Here is a 12946-nt window from a genome sequence, read left to right as displayed (position 1 = left end):
TAGGACAGGAAGACCCGAAGTCCCCCAACATGTGGAAAATGTACCACCTAGATCCATGAAAGTAAAGATGGAAAGAATACTTTTCAAACTAAGACATCATTTTTCTTTTGTCTGCAGGCTTCTGTGCGTCTCAGGCAGAGGGTTTGTGCGTGAGGAGCAGGCAGCGCAGCTCTGATGATTCCACCCAGAGCTATTTCCCTGATGAGCATGTCAATGCCCTTAGGGCGAGTGGTAGTGGAAAATTCTTCCTCTTGCCAATGAGACGTTCTGCAATTTTTTCCTCTGAAACTTCTCTCCTCTGTCTCTCGGGCTCAGCAGTGGAATAAAAGGATAGAGTCTGTTATAAACTATCTTCCACTTGTTTAATATTTGACACTTTTCAAATTCAGCTCTTAGCTCCTTAAGTCCTTAGATCTTCAACCTGCTATAACAACAGATTTCTACGCGGTACGTGGAAATGCTAGGTTACCAAGAATGTAAGTATAAGTTATAGGAAATTATTACTTTGCCACGTTTTAGAATTGAACACAAACTTTTTTACCTTAAGAAAAATAAATACTGATGTCAAAGTAGAAAAGGACCTTTTATAAATTGGTCTAAGAAAAAACATCTAATTTTCTGTGGCAACTTCCAAAGTTATTCAAATTTTTTCTGAAAGAAAACTATATATAAGATTAGAAATTATGTTCTAAATACCACTACTGTTTTGAGTTTAAATGGCTCCCAGGAAAAGCAGGCCATAACAGAACTAATTAACCTAAATCACTTAAACACTTAACTATGACTCAAACATTTTCACTGTTTCCAATTCGAGTCATAAATTTCGTAGACAGGCGGAGCGAGTGACAGTCTTCACTTGAGGAGCCCTACTTGCCTACTTAAAGCTACTTCCAGGCTTCAGAGTGAGCAGGGAAGGAACACTACGAACTGCCCTAGTATGTCCAGTTTGTTCCCAGTCTGGGTTTTGTGGGGGTCAGGGGGGATACTATCTACGCTGAGACTCATCTTTTAAAAATGCAATGTGGTATCATTCTCTTGTTTAAGAGAATGGGCCAGGCAGGAGAGAGAGGGAAAGAAACGCTGATGAGCGAGGGAAAACACTGACCGGCTGCCTCTCACGCCCCCAGCCGGGAACCTGGCCCCGCAACCCAGGCCTGTGCCCTGCCCAGGAATCCAACCGGCGACCTTTTGGTTTGCAGGACGATGCCCAACCCACTGAGCCACACCAGTCAGGGCTTGTTTAAAATCTTTCAATAGCTTCTTCTTACTAGACTTGAGATGAAGTTGAGTATCCTGATCTACGCCATATCCAAACTGGGCTGGTTGACCCCTCCTTAGGCAACCTGGTGGTCCCCTGCTCCCGGGAAGTCACCGCATTGAGGCCCGACTTAGCAGGGGGCACCCAATCGGCACAGCACGCTGCAGCCCAGAAGTCCTGCCTCAGCCTCCCCACCCCCAGCAGCGGGGAATCGAACCTGTGACCATTTAACATCGTTAAAATAAAAACCACAGTATATACTAATGTAAAAGAAATTTACATTACACTAGACTTTTTATATTAGTATATAATGTGCTGTCTCATTCTTTTTTAATGGCTGCAAGGTAATAACACCCACTAAAATTTGGAGGATGCTTATTCTATATCAAGCATTGCTGTAAGGGCTTTACAGGTTACTTCTTTAACTGACTGTAGAGAGAGAAACATTGATTTGCTGTTCCACTTATTTATGCATCATTGCACGTGCCCTCACCGTGGATCAAACCTGCAACCTTGACGTATCGGGATGATGCTCTAACCACCTGAGCTACCAGGGTCTACGAGTTACATCTTCACAACTCTAAAGGTGTGATCATCTTCATTCCCAGTTTACACAAGAAGAAAATCAGGCACAGGAAACAAACTCGCCCAAGGTCAGTGTTTTACAGCCACGCCACAGGCCACATCAGTCACCGTTTGCATGGCGTCCAGCTGTTCCTGATTTGTCCGGTTATAATGCTGTTTGGTGAGCAACCCTGTGCACTCAGTTACTTTGGCAGGATAATGGGAGACTGTCCCTAAAAAGGTATACTTCTACCAAATTTATATCCCTGCCATTTCCCCATATTTCCAATCTTGTATTTTTCTGAGCACTCATAATACCAAGCCCTTTATTTTTTAAAATTCTTTTATTATCTTCAAAATAAGTTGTTTTACCATTTTTACCTTATCAAATCTGGTGCTCTTAGTGGTTTTATATAACACTCAGGAAATGTGTTCCCTATATATACCACGTGGTTTCTTCTAATTTTTCCAAAATCTTAATCACAGTGGCAGGGGTGGAAAGGTTGGCACCTACCTGGTACTGTGACTACCACTGAGTCATGGGGAGTGGGGAGGAGGTGGTTACAGGAAATTAGGAAATGTGCCAGCTGCATGAAATTCAGGTCAGGCTTCAAGACCAACTGGTCCATCATGATCTTGTGGTCAGGGAAACCTTCACGAGTTCCCTGTTTCTCACAGTTCTTATGTCTCAGCTGCCCTGATGGTGCTGAATGAAGATCTCAAAGCTCTCTGCTTCTGGTATATTCACACTGATTTGTTTTGACCGCTGGCTCTTCCGCTTAAACAGGTTCTTAAGATTAAGAACTTACATCTCGTTGTAAAACAAAGATATGATTTCCAGGAACAACAAAAACAATCATTGCTCTGTCTTCTAGATACAGATGGCTCAGATCTATATCTCTAATGAGCCCTGTTCTCCCATCCTTCTCACTGTGAAAAAATTTCGTATGGGCGAAAAGGAAAAAGAGAACCATCTTATTTGGCGATTCCATCTTTGCTTCTGCTTCTCTGATCCACGTGTGTCATTTTAGGAAACGGTAAATACTGTTTACGCTAACGACGTCCCTCCAGCCACACGATGGAGACGCTTACCCAGACAATACTTTACTCCGTCACACTATTTACCTGCACTCCATCCCCCCCAGTTTTACTGAGCTATAAAATCAACACAAAACATCGTGTATGTTTAAGGTATACAAAATAATGATTTGATAGATGTATATATTGCAAAATGATTACAGCTGGTCCTCAGATAACAACAAAAACAAAATCGATTCCCGGCCGGGCGACTGTGTGGAGTCTGCACGGGGTTTGCCAGGCGCTCCAGCTCCCTCCCACACCCCGAGGACGTGCATGCTGGGTGAACTGGCGTGTCTGAACCGTCCCAGTCTGAGAGGATGCAGATGTGAGTGTGCCCTGTGAGGGAAGGGCCTCCTCAAACTGGTTTCCCCCCTTGCACTCTGAGCTGCCAGGACAGGTTCCAGCCATTTCAGTTTAGGGTCCCTGGAATAAGTGCGTTGTTTTTATTAATCTTTCTTAAATGCATGCATGGCTCACATTTATTTCAACATTTCATATTAGAAGTGTCTTGGGTCTTAGAAGTTTGGTGATGTTTCTGCAACCAGAAATACACTGCAGGAACCTAACTCTTGTTTATATCAATTAGTCTACGGCAAAATTGACGGTCATATGCCATTTTGCTTAAAGTGGCGGTTTCCAAGGACTCATAGATGATACTGAGGTCTCACTGTACTGCAATTAGTAAATATCCATCATCCCACAGAGTTACAATTTCTTCCCCCACGATAAGAACTTTCAAGGTCTACCCTCAGCAACTTTCAAATATATAATATGATATTGTTAACTACAGTCATGTTGTATGTTACATCCCTAGAAGATACCTATAACTGGAATTTTGCACATTTTGACCACCTTTGCCCAATTCCTCTACCCTCTGGCTCCTAGCAACTACCAATCTGATCTGTTTCAATGAGTCGGGGGGTTTTAAGATTCTACATACAGCCCTGGCTGGTGTGGCTCAGTGGACTGAGCACCAGCCTGCAAACCAAAAGGTCACCAGTTCAAATCCGAGTCAAGGCACATGCCTGGGTTGTGGGCCAGGTCCCCAGGTGGGGGCGCAAGATTGGCAACCACACAAGGATGCTTCTCTCCCATTCTCCCTCCCTTCCCCTCTCTCTACAAATAAATAGTTGTGGTTTTTTTTTTTTTAGATTCTACATATAAGATCAATCACAGTATTTTTCTTTCTCTAACTTATTTTACTTGGCATAATACCCTCAAAGTCTATCCATGTAGTCACAAATGGCAGGATTTCCCTTTTTTTCTATGGCTGAATATCCCATTATATACAAGGTGGGGCAAAGCAGATCTACAACAAACAACAAGTGCTGGCGAGGATGTGGAGAAACGGGAACCCTAGTGCATTGTTGGTGGGAATGCAGACTGGTGCGGCCACTGTGGGAAACAGTATGTAATTTCCTCAAAAAACTAAAAACGGAGATGCCTTTTGACCCAGTGATCCCTCTGCTGGGATTATACCCTGAGAATCCTGAAACCCCAATTCAAAAGAACTTATGCACCCCTATGTTCATAGCAGCGCTGTTTACCACAGCCACGTGCTGGGAACAGCCTAGGTGCCCACCAGTGGATGAGTGGATCAGAACACGGTGGCACATTCACACGATGGAGTGCTGCGCAGCAGAAGCAAAGAAGGAGCGCCTACCTTCTGGGAGAGCACGGATGGAACCGGAGAGCATGATGCTTAGTGCAGTGAGCCAGGCGGCGACGGACAAATACCGTATGATCCCACCTATAAGGGGAACCTCATGCATAAAACACATGAGCAAGACACAACCAGACATATGGACACAAGGAGCAGACTGATAGCAACTAGAGGGGAGGGGGGAGGAGAATAATGGGGGGGGTCTGGTCGAGGAACAAATACAAAGGACCCACAGACATGGACAGCAGGCTGGGGGCTGACTGTGGGGCAGGGGGAGCGACGGATAAAAATTGGGACACCTGCAACTGAACAACAAAACAAAAATAACATAAAAAATACTAGAAGTGTAGGGCTACAGTTGTTTGTATGGAAGATACAATAATAGGATAGCGATACAAGATCCGACTGCTGTGTACAGTCTCAACTGTAAACCGACTTTTGCCCCAGCCTGTACAGACACACACGCTTTCTTCACCGGTTCATTCACCGACACTTAGCATGTTATCATGGCTCGCCTACTGTAAATAATACTGCAAGTAACATCTCTCTTCAGGATAGTGATTTTGTTTCTTTCAGACGTATACTCAGAAATGGAACTGCTTAGATCATATGGTGCACTTCATTTTTAAAAACCCATAGATAGAATCCTGGTGAAAAAGACAATGAAGCCCGTAAGATTACATATAAGATTTTGAATGTGTGTCTTTGGAGAGTCTATAGATTTCATTACTTCTCAAAGGAACTGTGATCTAGAAATAATTAAAACTACCACTCCAGAACTTGGCTTCTCAAAATGTGGTTCCCTGGGAGCTTGGTAGAAATGCGGACTATTCAGGCCCCACTCCAGACTTACAGAATCAAAACCTCACTTCAACAAAATCCCCTCACACATGAACTGGAGTTAAAGAAACAATGCTCCAAACAGCTGGCCAGATCTGAGGGCCTGTTTCTGTTTGTTTTAAAAAACAGCCCTTGAGCCAAGAGTGATTTTTACATTTTTAAAGGCTTGTTTAAAAAAAAAAAAAAAAAGGATTTTTCTACAGACTGTGGCCCTATACAAAAAAAAAAAAAAAAAAAAACCCACGAACAAATGCAAAATCAGCCTTGCAATCCCTCTGCCCCACAGAATAGAACTGACGCCCGGACATCTGTGTTGGGGAGCGTGGCTGGTAGAGATTCAGTGTCTGCTAACGGTATAATCAGGATGCTCCAATCCTTTTTCCTAAAAGCAGAAAACCCCCAAATGGTATGGTCACAGAGCTCCGATTACCTGGGTCTGTGGAGGTTAATCACATTGTCCAGACCATACAGAATTAGGATAATACTTCAGGTTCCTATAGGAATCAACGATCTCTGTGTTCTACAACTTTTGTCTTTCCCTTTCCTCAACTGCTTGGAAACACCACTTCATAAATGTTACTAAATTTCATTACTGCAAGTTGACTATTAAAAGCAAAACTTTTCTTCCCTTAAATAGAATGTCTTTTTTTAAACTGAATAAATCCTGAAATTGCTGGCACTACTGCTCAATGTTTACTCTTCATTTTAAGAAATAGAAGAAATAGAAAATCAATTTCTTTAGAAGCTAAAGCAAATTCCATTTTATGTTAAGATTGTGCCATTTCTAGCACTTACATAATCTTAAAATATGATTCGCTCCAGAGTATACAACAGGACAGAGTCATCTGAGGATATTATTCATCAGCTCTGGGTTACCAAGATACATGTAGTTTGTTTTAAACAATCCTGAAAACAGTGGCCTTGAGAAGTCAATAAATAACTCCCCACCCCTGGGGCATATACTAAAACCTCCAAAATTCTAAATTTAAAACTTTTATGATACCATGAACTTGGTTTACTTTGATAATATTAGCAGATAACACAGAAAGCCTAAAAGCACTGATGTTCATTTCTCAAAAGCTTACACCTAATTTTACTACTACTACCCAGAGGACTATTTCCTGGCATTAGTACAAAATTAGCCTGGCCAGGTAGCTCAGGTGGTTAGAGCATCACCCAATACGCCAAGGTTGCAGGTTCGATCCCTGATCAGGGCACATACAAGAACCAACCAATGATGCATAAGTAATTGAAACAACAAAAAACCTCCATGTTTCTCTCTCTCCCCCTTCCTCTCTCTCTAAAAAATAAATAAAAATTAAAAAAAAAAAAAAAAGATATTAGTGTGGCTTCAGAAGATGAAACATGGCATTCTCTATATTTTTACTTGCCAAATCAGTTTTTTTGGCTCCTGTAGTCTAGCTACTTCTGGTGTTCCCAGTCCTTTGCTATGCATGCTCACACAATGTCCCCTGGGAAAGGTCAGCAGCGGGCACAGCAACATCTAGACTTTACCTGCCTGAACCCCCTGCATCTCCCACTCAGACCCCCCCGGCCCAGCCCAGCAGAACCATCCTCTCAGATGTCCTCCAAAAGCACGGGGCAGCTAAGCGGTGTTTCTTCTCACACACCGATGCTTCACTCCCTTGCTCCCTTCCCCTCCCTCTAAAAATAAATAAAACCTTTAAGGGAAAAACAATTATAGTGGTCAGTGTGACACAGTTCTGCCCTTCGGGGCCCACTGCTTAGTGGTGTAACAACAGTGCTAAGTAAAACGCTTGTACCTATCTAAAACCAGACGATCACCGCTGTTCTGCACCCCTCAGAAGCGGGAACGTTCAAGGAGAGCTGTACGGATGCGAGAACCCGAGGGCCCAGCCTGGCCGTGCCTTTGGCAATCAGCACCCCGCGGGGCAGGGGTCGGAGGCCTGAGTGTTAGCTATCAGGACCTGTTCGCACACTTCACAAAAAGATTCAGAAACAGGGGAACACAGAATGGGATTTTTCTCTAAGTCCCCAATTACAGCTCCCGTCCAGTGTTAGTCCGTGCTTTTCAGGCGTGCGGCCCCGCGGCCAGACACCCGCGGTCCTCCCCAGGTGCCCCCGGTATTCCCGGCGCCACGCACGGCCGGTGCACTAGCAGCGCCGGGGGCCCGTGCCGTGCTCCTCCCGCCTGTGACCGTCGCGGCTGCCGCCCTGTACTTCTTAGAACCTTCAGCTGTGTGCGCTGCTCAGAACAGCTGCTATTCGTAGTAAATATGCTCACCTCAGATGAGGGATATAAACTCACCTTTCAATATTAAACTCCATTTTCTGAAGTATCAAAAGGGAGGAAGCGGCTGCCGGGAGCTGAAGGAACTGAGTGGAGGGGATGGTTCTGTAACTGGGGCAGAACCGCCCTCTGGGAACACGGAGACGGTCTGGAGACGCACAGTGGTCGTCGCTGCACAACAGTGTGAATGAATTCAATACCATGGAACTAGCCACTTAAAAATGGTTAGAAAATGGGCCCTGGCTGGCGTGGCTCAGTGGATTGAGCGCCGGCCTGGGAACCAAAGGTCACCGGTTCGCTTCCCAGTCAGGGCACAGGCCTGGGTTGTGGGCCGGGTCCCCCACTGGGGGCACGTGAGAGGCAACAGAGGAACCTATCTTGCACATCGATGTTTCTCTCCCTCTTTCTCCCTTCCTTCCCCCTCTCCAAAAATAAGTATATTTTTTTAAATGGTTAAAATGGTAAACTTTTTACTGTGGGTATTCTACCACCATATAAACAAGTAAAGCTAAGGCCTACTCCCGAAGACTGGAAATCTTGGTCACACACAGTACAGGTCAATCATGACGTGTCCGTCCCTAACCTGTCACACAACGTACAGAGCACGACACACGGGGGGCGGGATTTCACAGAGGCAACGACTGGTCGGTCGGGCTGTAACCACGCGTGGCTACCATGAGCCCTGTGCGCGGGGCACAGAGCACACCATACAAAGTTTGCCTGGCCTGCCCAAGCGGCCAGGAGAGCCTGGGGGTACTGAACACCGAATAAAGAGGCCTGCGTAGCTGGAGTGCAGGGCACAGCATGGAGATGAAATCACAGAAGCAAGCAGGAACCACACAGTGCACAGCCTTCTAGGTAAAAACATGACTGTGTATTTTAGGTGTAACAGGGAAGCCACTGACAGGCTGTAGCAGGTGAATAAACGCCGTGACCGTCAGAAAACCACTCTGGCCGTTGTGTGGAGAACTGAATGAAACAAAACAAAGGAGGCCAGAGCCCACGTGAGGTGATGGTGGGCCTGAGGACACAGAATGTGAGCGACAGAATCAACAGGTTCTAGCGACAGAAGAAAAGAGGGAAGAATCAGGAAACCTGCTCGGTGCCTCTCAGTCAGCTTGGTGGGCAGCGTGACTTCCTGAGACGGGAAACACGGCGGAACCAGAACTCAGAGGAAAAGCAAAGAAAGGCCAAACCCCACCCTTGACCAGACGCTGGCCTTAGGTTAGTTCTTCCAGAGGGAAGATGGCCTAAGGATCAGGGTGACACTTTCCTCTGACGCTGTTAGCAATACCATCTACGGATGAAAACTAAAGACAGATGCTTTGGGGACAATTTCTCAGACAGACACAAAATACGCTGCAATCACCGAATTAGAATAATAATTCCTAGAACATTACTAAGAGGCTGAAGAGGATAGCATCAGATGAAGCTGGCAAATGGGAAACACCAAAGTCAAGCAGAACCCCGCACACGTGCTGAGGCGATGTCATCTACGACTGCACGCACTGCGTATGTGCAGAACTGTAAGACAAGCTCTCCTCCGTCACTTCCTCCCGCTGTTACTACGCTGTCACCACCCGTCACCGGAACTAGAAACCCTGCCAGTATCTTTGATTCCACATTCTACTCCCATTCCCACTCAGTCTCAAAACCTGGTGCTTTGCATCTAATTTGAGGCTCACTGTTCAACCTACACGTAAACATAATTCCAAGCCAAGAGAGTCAGAGTTAATATTTTGTATAGAGACTGGTAAAAACTTTTAGAGTATCCCAAATGACTCTGCTATGCCCCGCTGCATACAAGCCACTGTTCAGAAACTCCCAACCGTCCCCTCACTGCTCTTCACGCCGCGGCACTGGCTCGTTAGCCCTCGCGCGCGCGCTTTTCCTGCCCAGGCTGTCAGAGCAGCCCACGCCTCCGGCACCCCACTCCGCCCTGGTCTCCCCAGTCCTGCCAGACGCCTCAACCCCTCCCTTTGCTCTAAGATCCACTGTACCAAATGGCAAAATCTGAGTAAGGCCTGTTAATTAGATAGTGGTGTTTTATCAATTTCCTGATTTTGATCAGTGTTCTGGAGTCATATTAAGAGAATGCCCTTGATTTTATAAAAAAAGAAAAACTCAAGTATTTAGGAGCAAAGAGGCGTTGTGCCTACAACTTATGATCAGGCAGTGCACACAAACACGTGTAAGACTGAGATGATAGCGTACACCTGATGAGACAAGTCTGGAGAACCTGAGAGAGGCTATAACAGGAACCCCTACTATTCTTGCAACTTGTAGGTCTGTAATTATGTCAAAACAAAAATTTTGAAACCAATGACCAAAACACTTCATTCCAAGTTGTTCTTTTGCTGACACTATTAAGTAAGCTATTAGATCACTTACACAGCCCTCTCCAGTCCTAAGTAATCAATGTGTTGGTGTAAAGGCAACGCTCTTCCTTTTCTGGAATAAGGATGACAAAAACTATGGAGGACAGAATATCTATGACAACGCAATTTCCTTTTAGAGGCCAAAACTGCACAGCACAGGTCAACAGATATAGCTCACTGAATTCTTTATCATTTATTTATTTTTAAACCTACTCTGCTCTGTATTATTTCACCACTACCGTTAGGTCCCCTTATTCCTGCCTCCCCCAGAATCCCTTATTACAACGAGCAGGCAATAAAGTCAATGCACACCTTCCCCACAGATCAGTGTAAAAGCATTAACAGGAGACAATCCACAACAAAGAAACTAAGTAATGAGCATGCCGAGCTCGGAAGGGTGGGAACAACTGCAATGACCTGAACCATCCAATGTAATGACTCTCCAGCAAACGGACCAGACTGCTCTGAATGGCGCCAGGGCCATGCCGAGCCCCCTGGAAACACGGCACTGACCCGGCGCAAGGAGGCAGCGAGCCCCCATGAGGCCTGTGGAAAGCTCCGGCCTTGCGGTGGACGTGCGACCTCTGAGGCCCCCCTTTAGGGCCCTGGCTCTGTGCGATGTGACAATAGTTTTAATCAGGGCTTTTAGAGCCATGAAATAACCCTTACCTAGCAACTTAATTTGACAGTTGCAAGTATGACTTAACCATTAAGCCAAGAACCAAAATAAAAAGCTATGTAGCCATCAACTAATATTCTAACAAAATGCCAGACAACTGTCAAATTAGAATGATCTCACTAGTGCTAGTGTGCTACAATGTACCAGAATAAGCACAAGTAATTCAAAAATACCTGTTTAAAAAATATCAATAACATGAAGGGAGGTGGGAAAACACTTTGAAATTTTAGAGAAAACCTGATTCGTCTGGATGGCACTAAAACTGATACATGAATCTAGTTTTAAAAACACTTAATTGTGAGCCTTGAGAAAGGAAAGCATTCAGGTACACGAGCTAGAATAAAACAAAAGCAGCAAACTCACCAGCAACCTCTACGATGTCGCCAGGAACGATGTCTTTGGCTTTAATCCGCTGCACGCTCTTCCGGTCCTGCCGATACACTTTGCCCATTTCGGGCTCGTACTCCTTAAGGGCCTCGATCGCATTCTCAGCGTTTCTTTCCTGTAAGGGAGAAACCAGAAGGTAAGAGCAGCGATCACATGGCTATCACTGCTTTCTAGCCCAAGGCATCCAGTTTTCGAGTTCTAACCTAAAAAGACACAAAAGTGTATCAATGGCAGTTGTAGTAAACAAGTCCCACTTTAAGGTGGCAAACACTAGGCCCTTCTGAGTTCACATTCAGAATTAAAACATAAGCCCCTTACAAAGGGTAAGGGGATGAAAATCATAACGGGGACAATGTGCCCGCCATCCCTAAGCACCTGACGCACGGACCTCACACCCAGACACCCCGCCCACACTATTTAAATCAGCCCTGGGTTTGACGGCCTAGGCTCAGTCCGGACTCCCCACCGACAGCTGTGACGGTGGGTAACGTACGCAGCACACAAGTTTACAGGCCTACAAAGCCAGGACACTTCTGGTGCCCACCTTAACGGCTGTGCGAACTTACAAGTACGTGCGAAATGCTTAGGCTGCGTTTTGGCACAAAGTAAATGCCATGAATGATGAGTTAAGAAAGTCGTTATGTCTCCCAGATGTCAGAAATCTCTCCCCAGTGGTGAAGGCCAATAAACGGCTGGACCTCCCTCCTCGTCCCTGCACTGCTGGCCCCATACCACATTTCCCATACTATTACACACGGACATGTCAAGACTTAGTCATAGTTTTCCTTTCCTAATTTCAAGGTGAAAGATATAGAATCAAAATGAGTCATGTTGAAAAAAAAAAAACGCTACAGGAAAGTGAAAGGGAAGAAGGGAAGGAGGGAGGGAGGGAAGGGAGTGAGAGACAGAAAACCTCGTGTGCCGAGTTTGTCTTCTCTCCTTTCGGATAATAAGCAATTGAGAAGTTAAGGAGCAAGTCTACAGACTGCATGCCCAAGCGAGGCTGCTCAGTGGACAAAGAAAAAGATTCTTTTTGCTCACACTTTGGTGCTCAGATCTAAAGCTCTTCAATTTAACCTTGTGCTAGACTTGTGCTCAATCCTATATGACCTCATTTTTTACACCTTGCTGGAAGAATTATGGTCTCTTGTGCAAAGTCTGTAAACCTGAGAATTTAGCTGACACAACACGGAAAGCTAACGACACGCGTGTCTCATCTTCTATGTATGCATCTCTGAAAAAGCACAGGAATCCTTAAATCTTGAAAATTTGTGATAATTTCAATCCCATACCAGATCTGCTTAAAGAATGAGTACATCTGTATTACTTTATAATTTACAAACATTAGACTACTTAACGCTAATGAATGTCACAGCTAAAAGGTCCTTCAGATTAAGTTCAACTGTTACTGATATTGTAAATGAATAGGAACCATGCTCAGAATTCTATTACAAATTCGAAACTAGTATCTCCACAAAAACATTCCCCCCCTAAACTTATGAACTATGGCAGTTCTACTTCTTTCACTCCCTCATCAAAGTCACGTCAGGCAGAGTTAAGGAAACATCCCAGGAGCACTATATTTTGCTCCTACTAAAAACTAACAAAGGTACATGTAACTTAGAAGCATAAACCTAAAAAGACACCGAGGGCAAAAATGCCAATTAAAATCACTTAGAAAGCCCTCCCCTCAACTCAAATTATCAAAAAGAATATTTAGTATAGGGGATGGGGAAGGGAAGATAATGATCATAGATTTAAATAGGTTCCATCAAAAACAGTTCAATTTCAAGAACTGCAAATATACCTAACTCATTACAAACAA

The 12946-nt window shown here is 44.8% G+C and overlaps 1 protein-coding gene across 1 annotated transcript in view; it reads right to left on the bottom strand.

Annotated features, from left to right (window-relative positions):
• ATP2A2 (ATPase sarcoplasmic/endoplasmic reticulum Ca2+ transporting 2) overlaps positions 1-12946 on the bottom strand; it is a 45255-nt gene that overhangs the window by 19997 nt on the left and 12312 nt on the right. The window contains 1 exon segment of the mRNA XM_090291871.1: positions 11098-11236. Within this exon segment, the coding sequence (XP_090147997.1) occupies positions 11098-11236 (139 nt within the window).

This window comes from Furipterus horrens, unplaced genomic scaffold (genome assembly GCF_987537825.1).
Source record: "Furipterus horrens unplaced genomic scaffold, mFurHor1.1.pri manual_scaffold_11, whole genome shotgun sequence".
NCBI classification, from domain to species: Eukaryota; Metazoa; Chordata; class Mammalia; order Chiroptera; family Furipteridae; genus Furipterus; species Furipterus horrens.
This window is presented reverse-complemented; position numbering and strand designations above follow the sequence as displayed.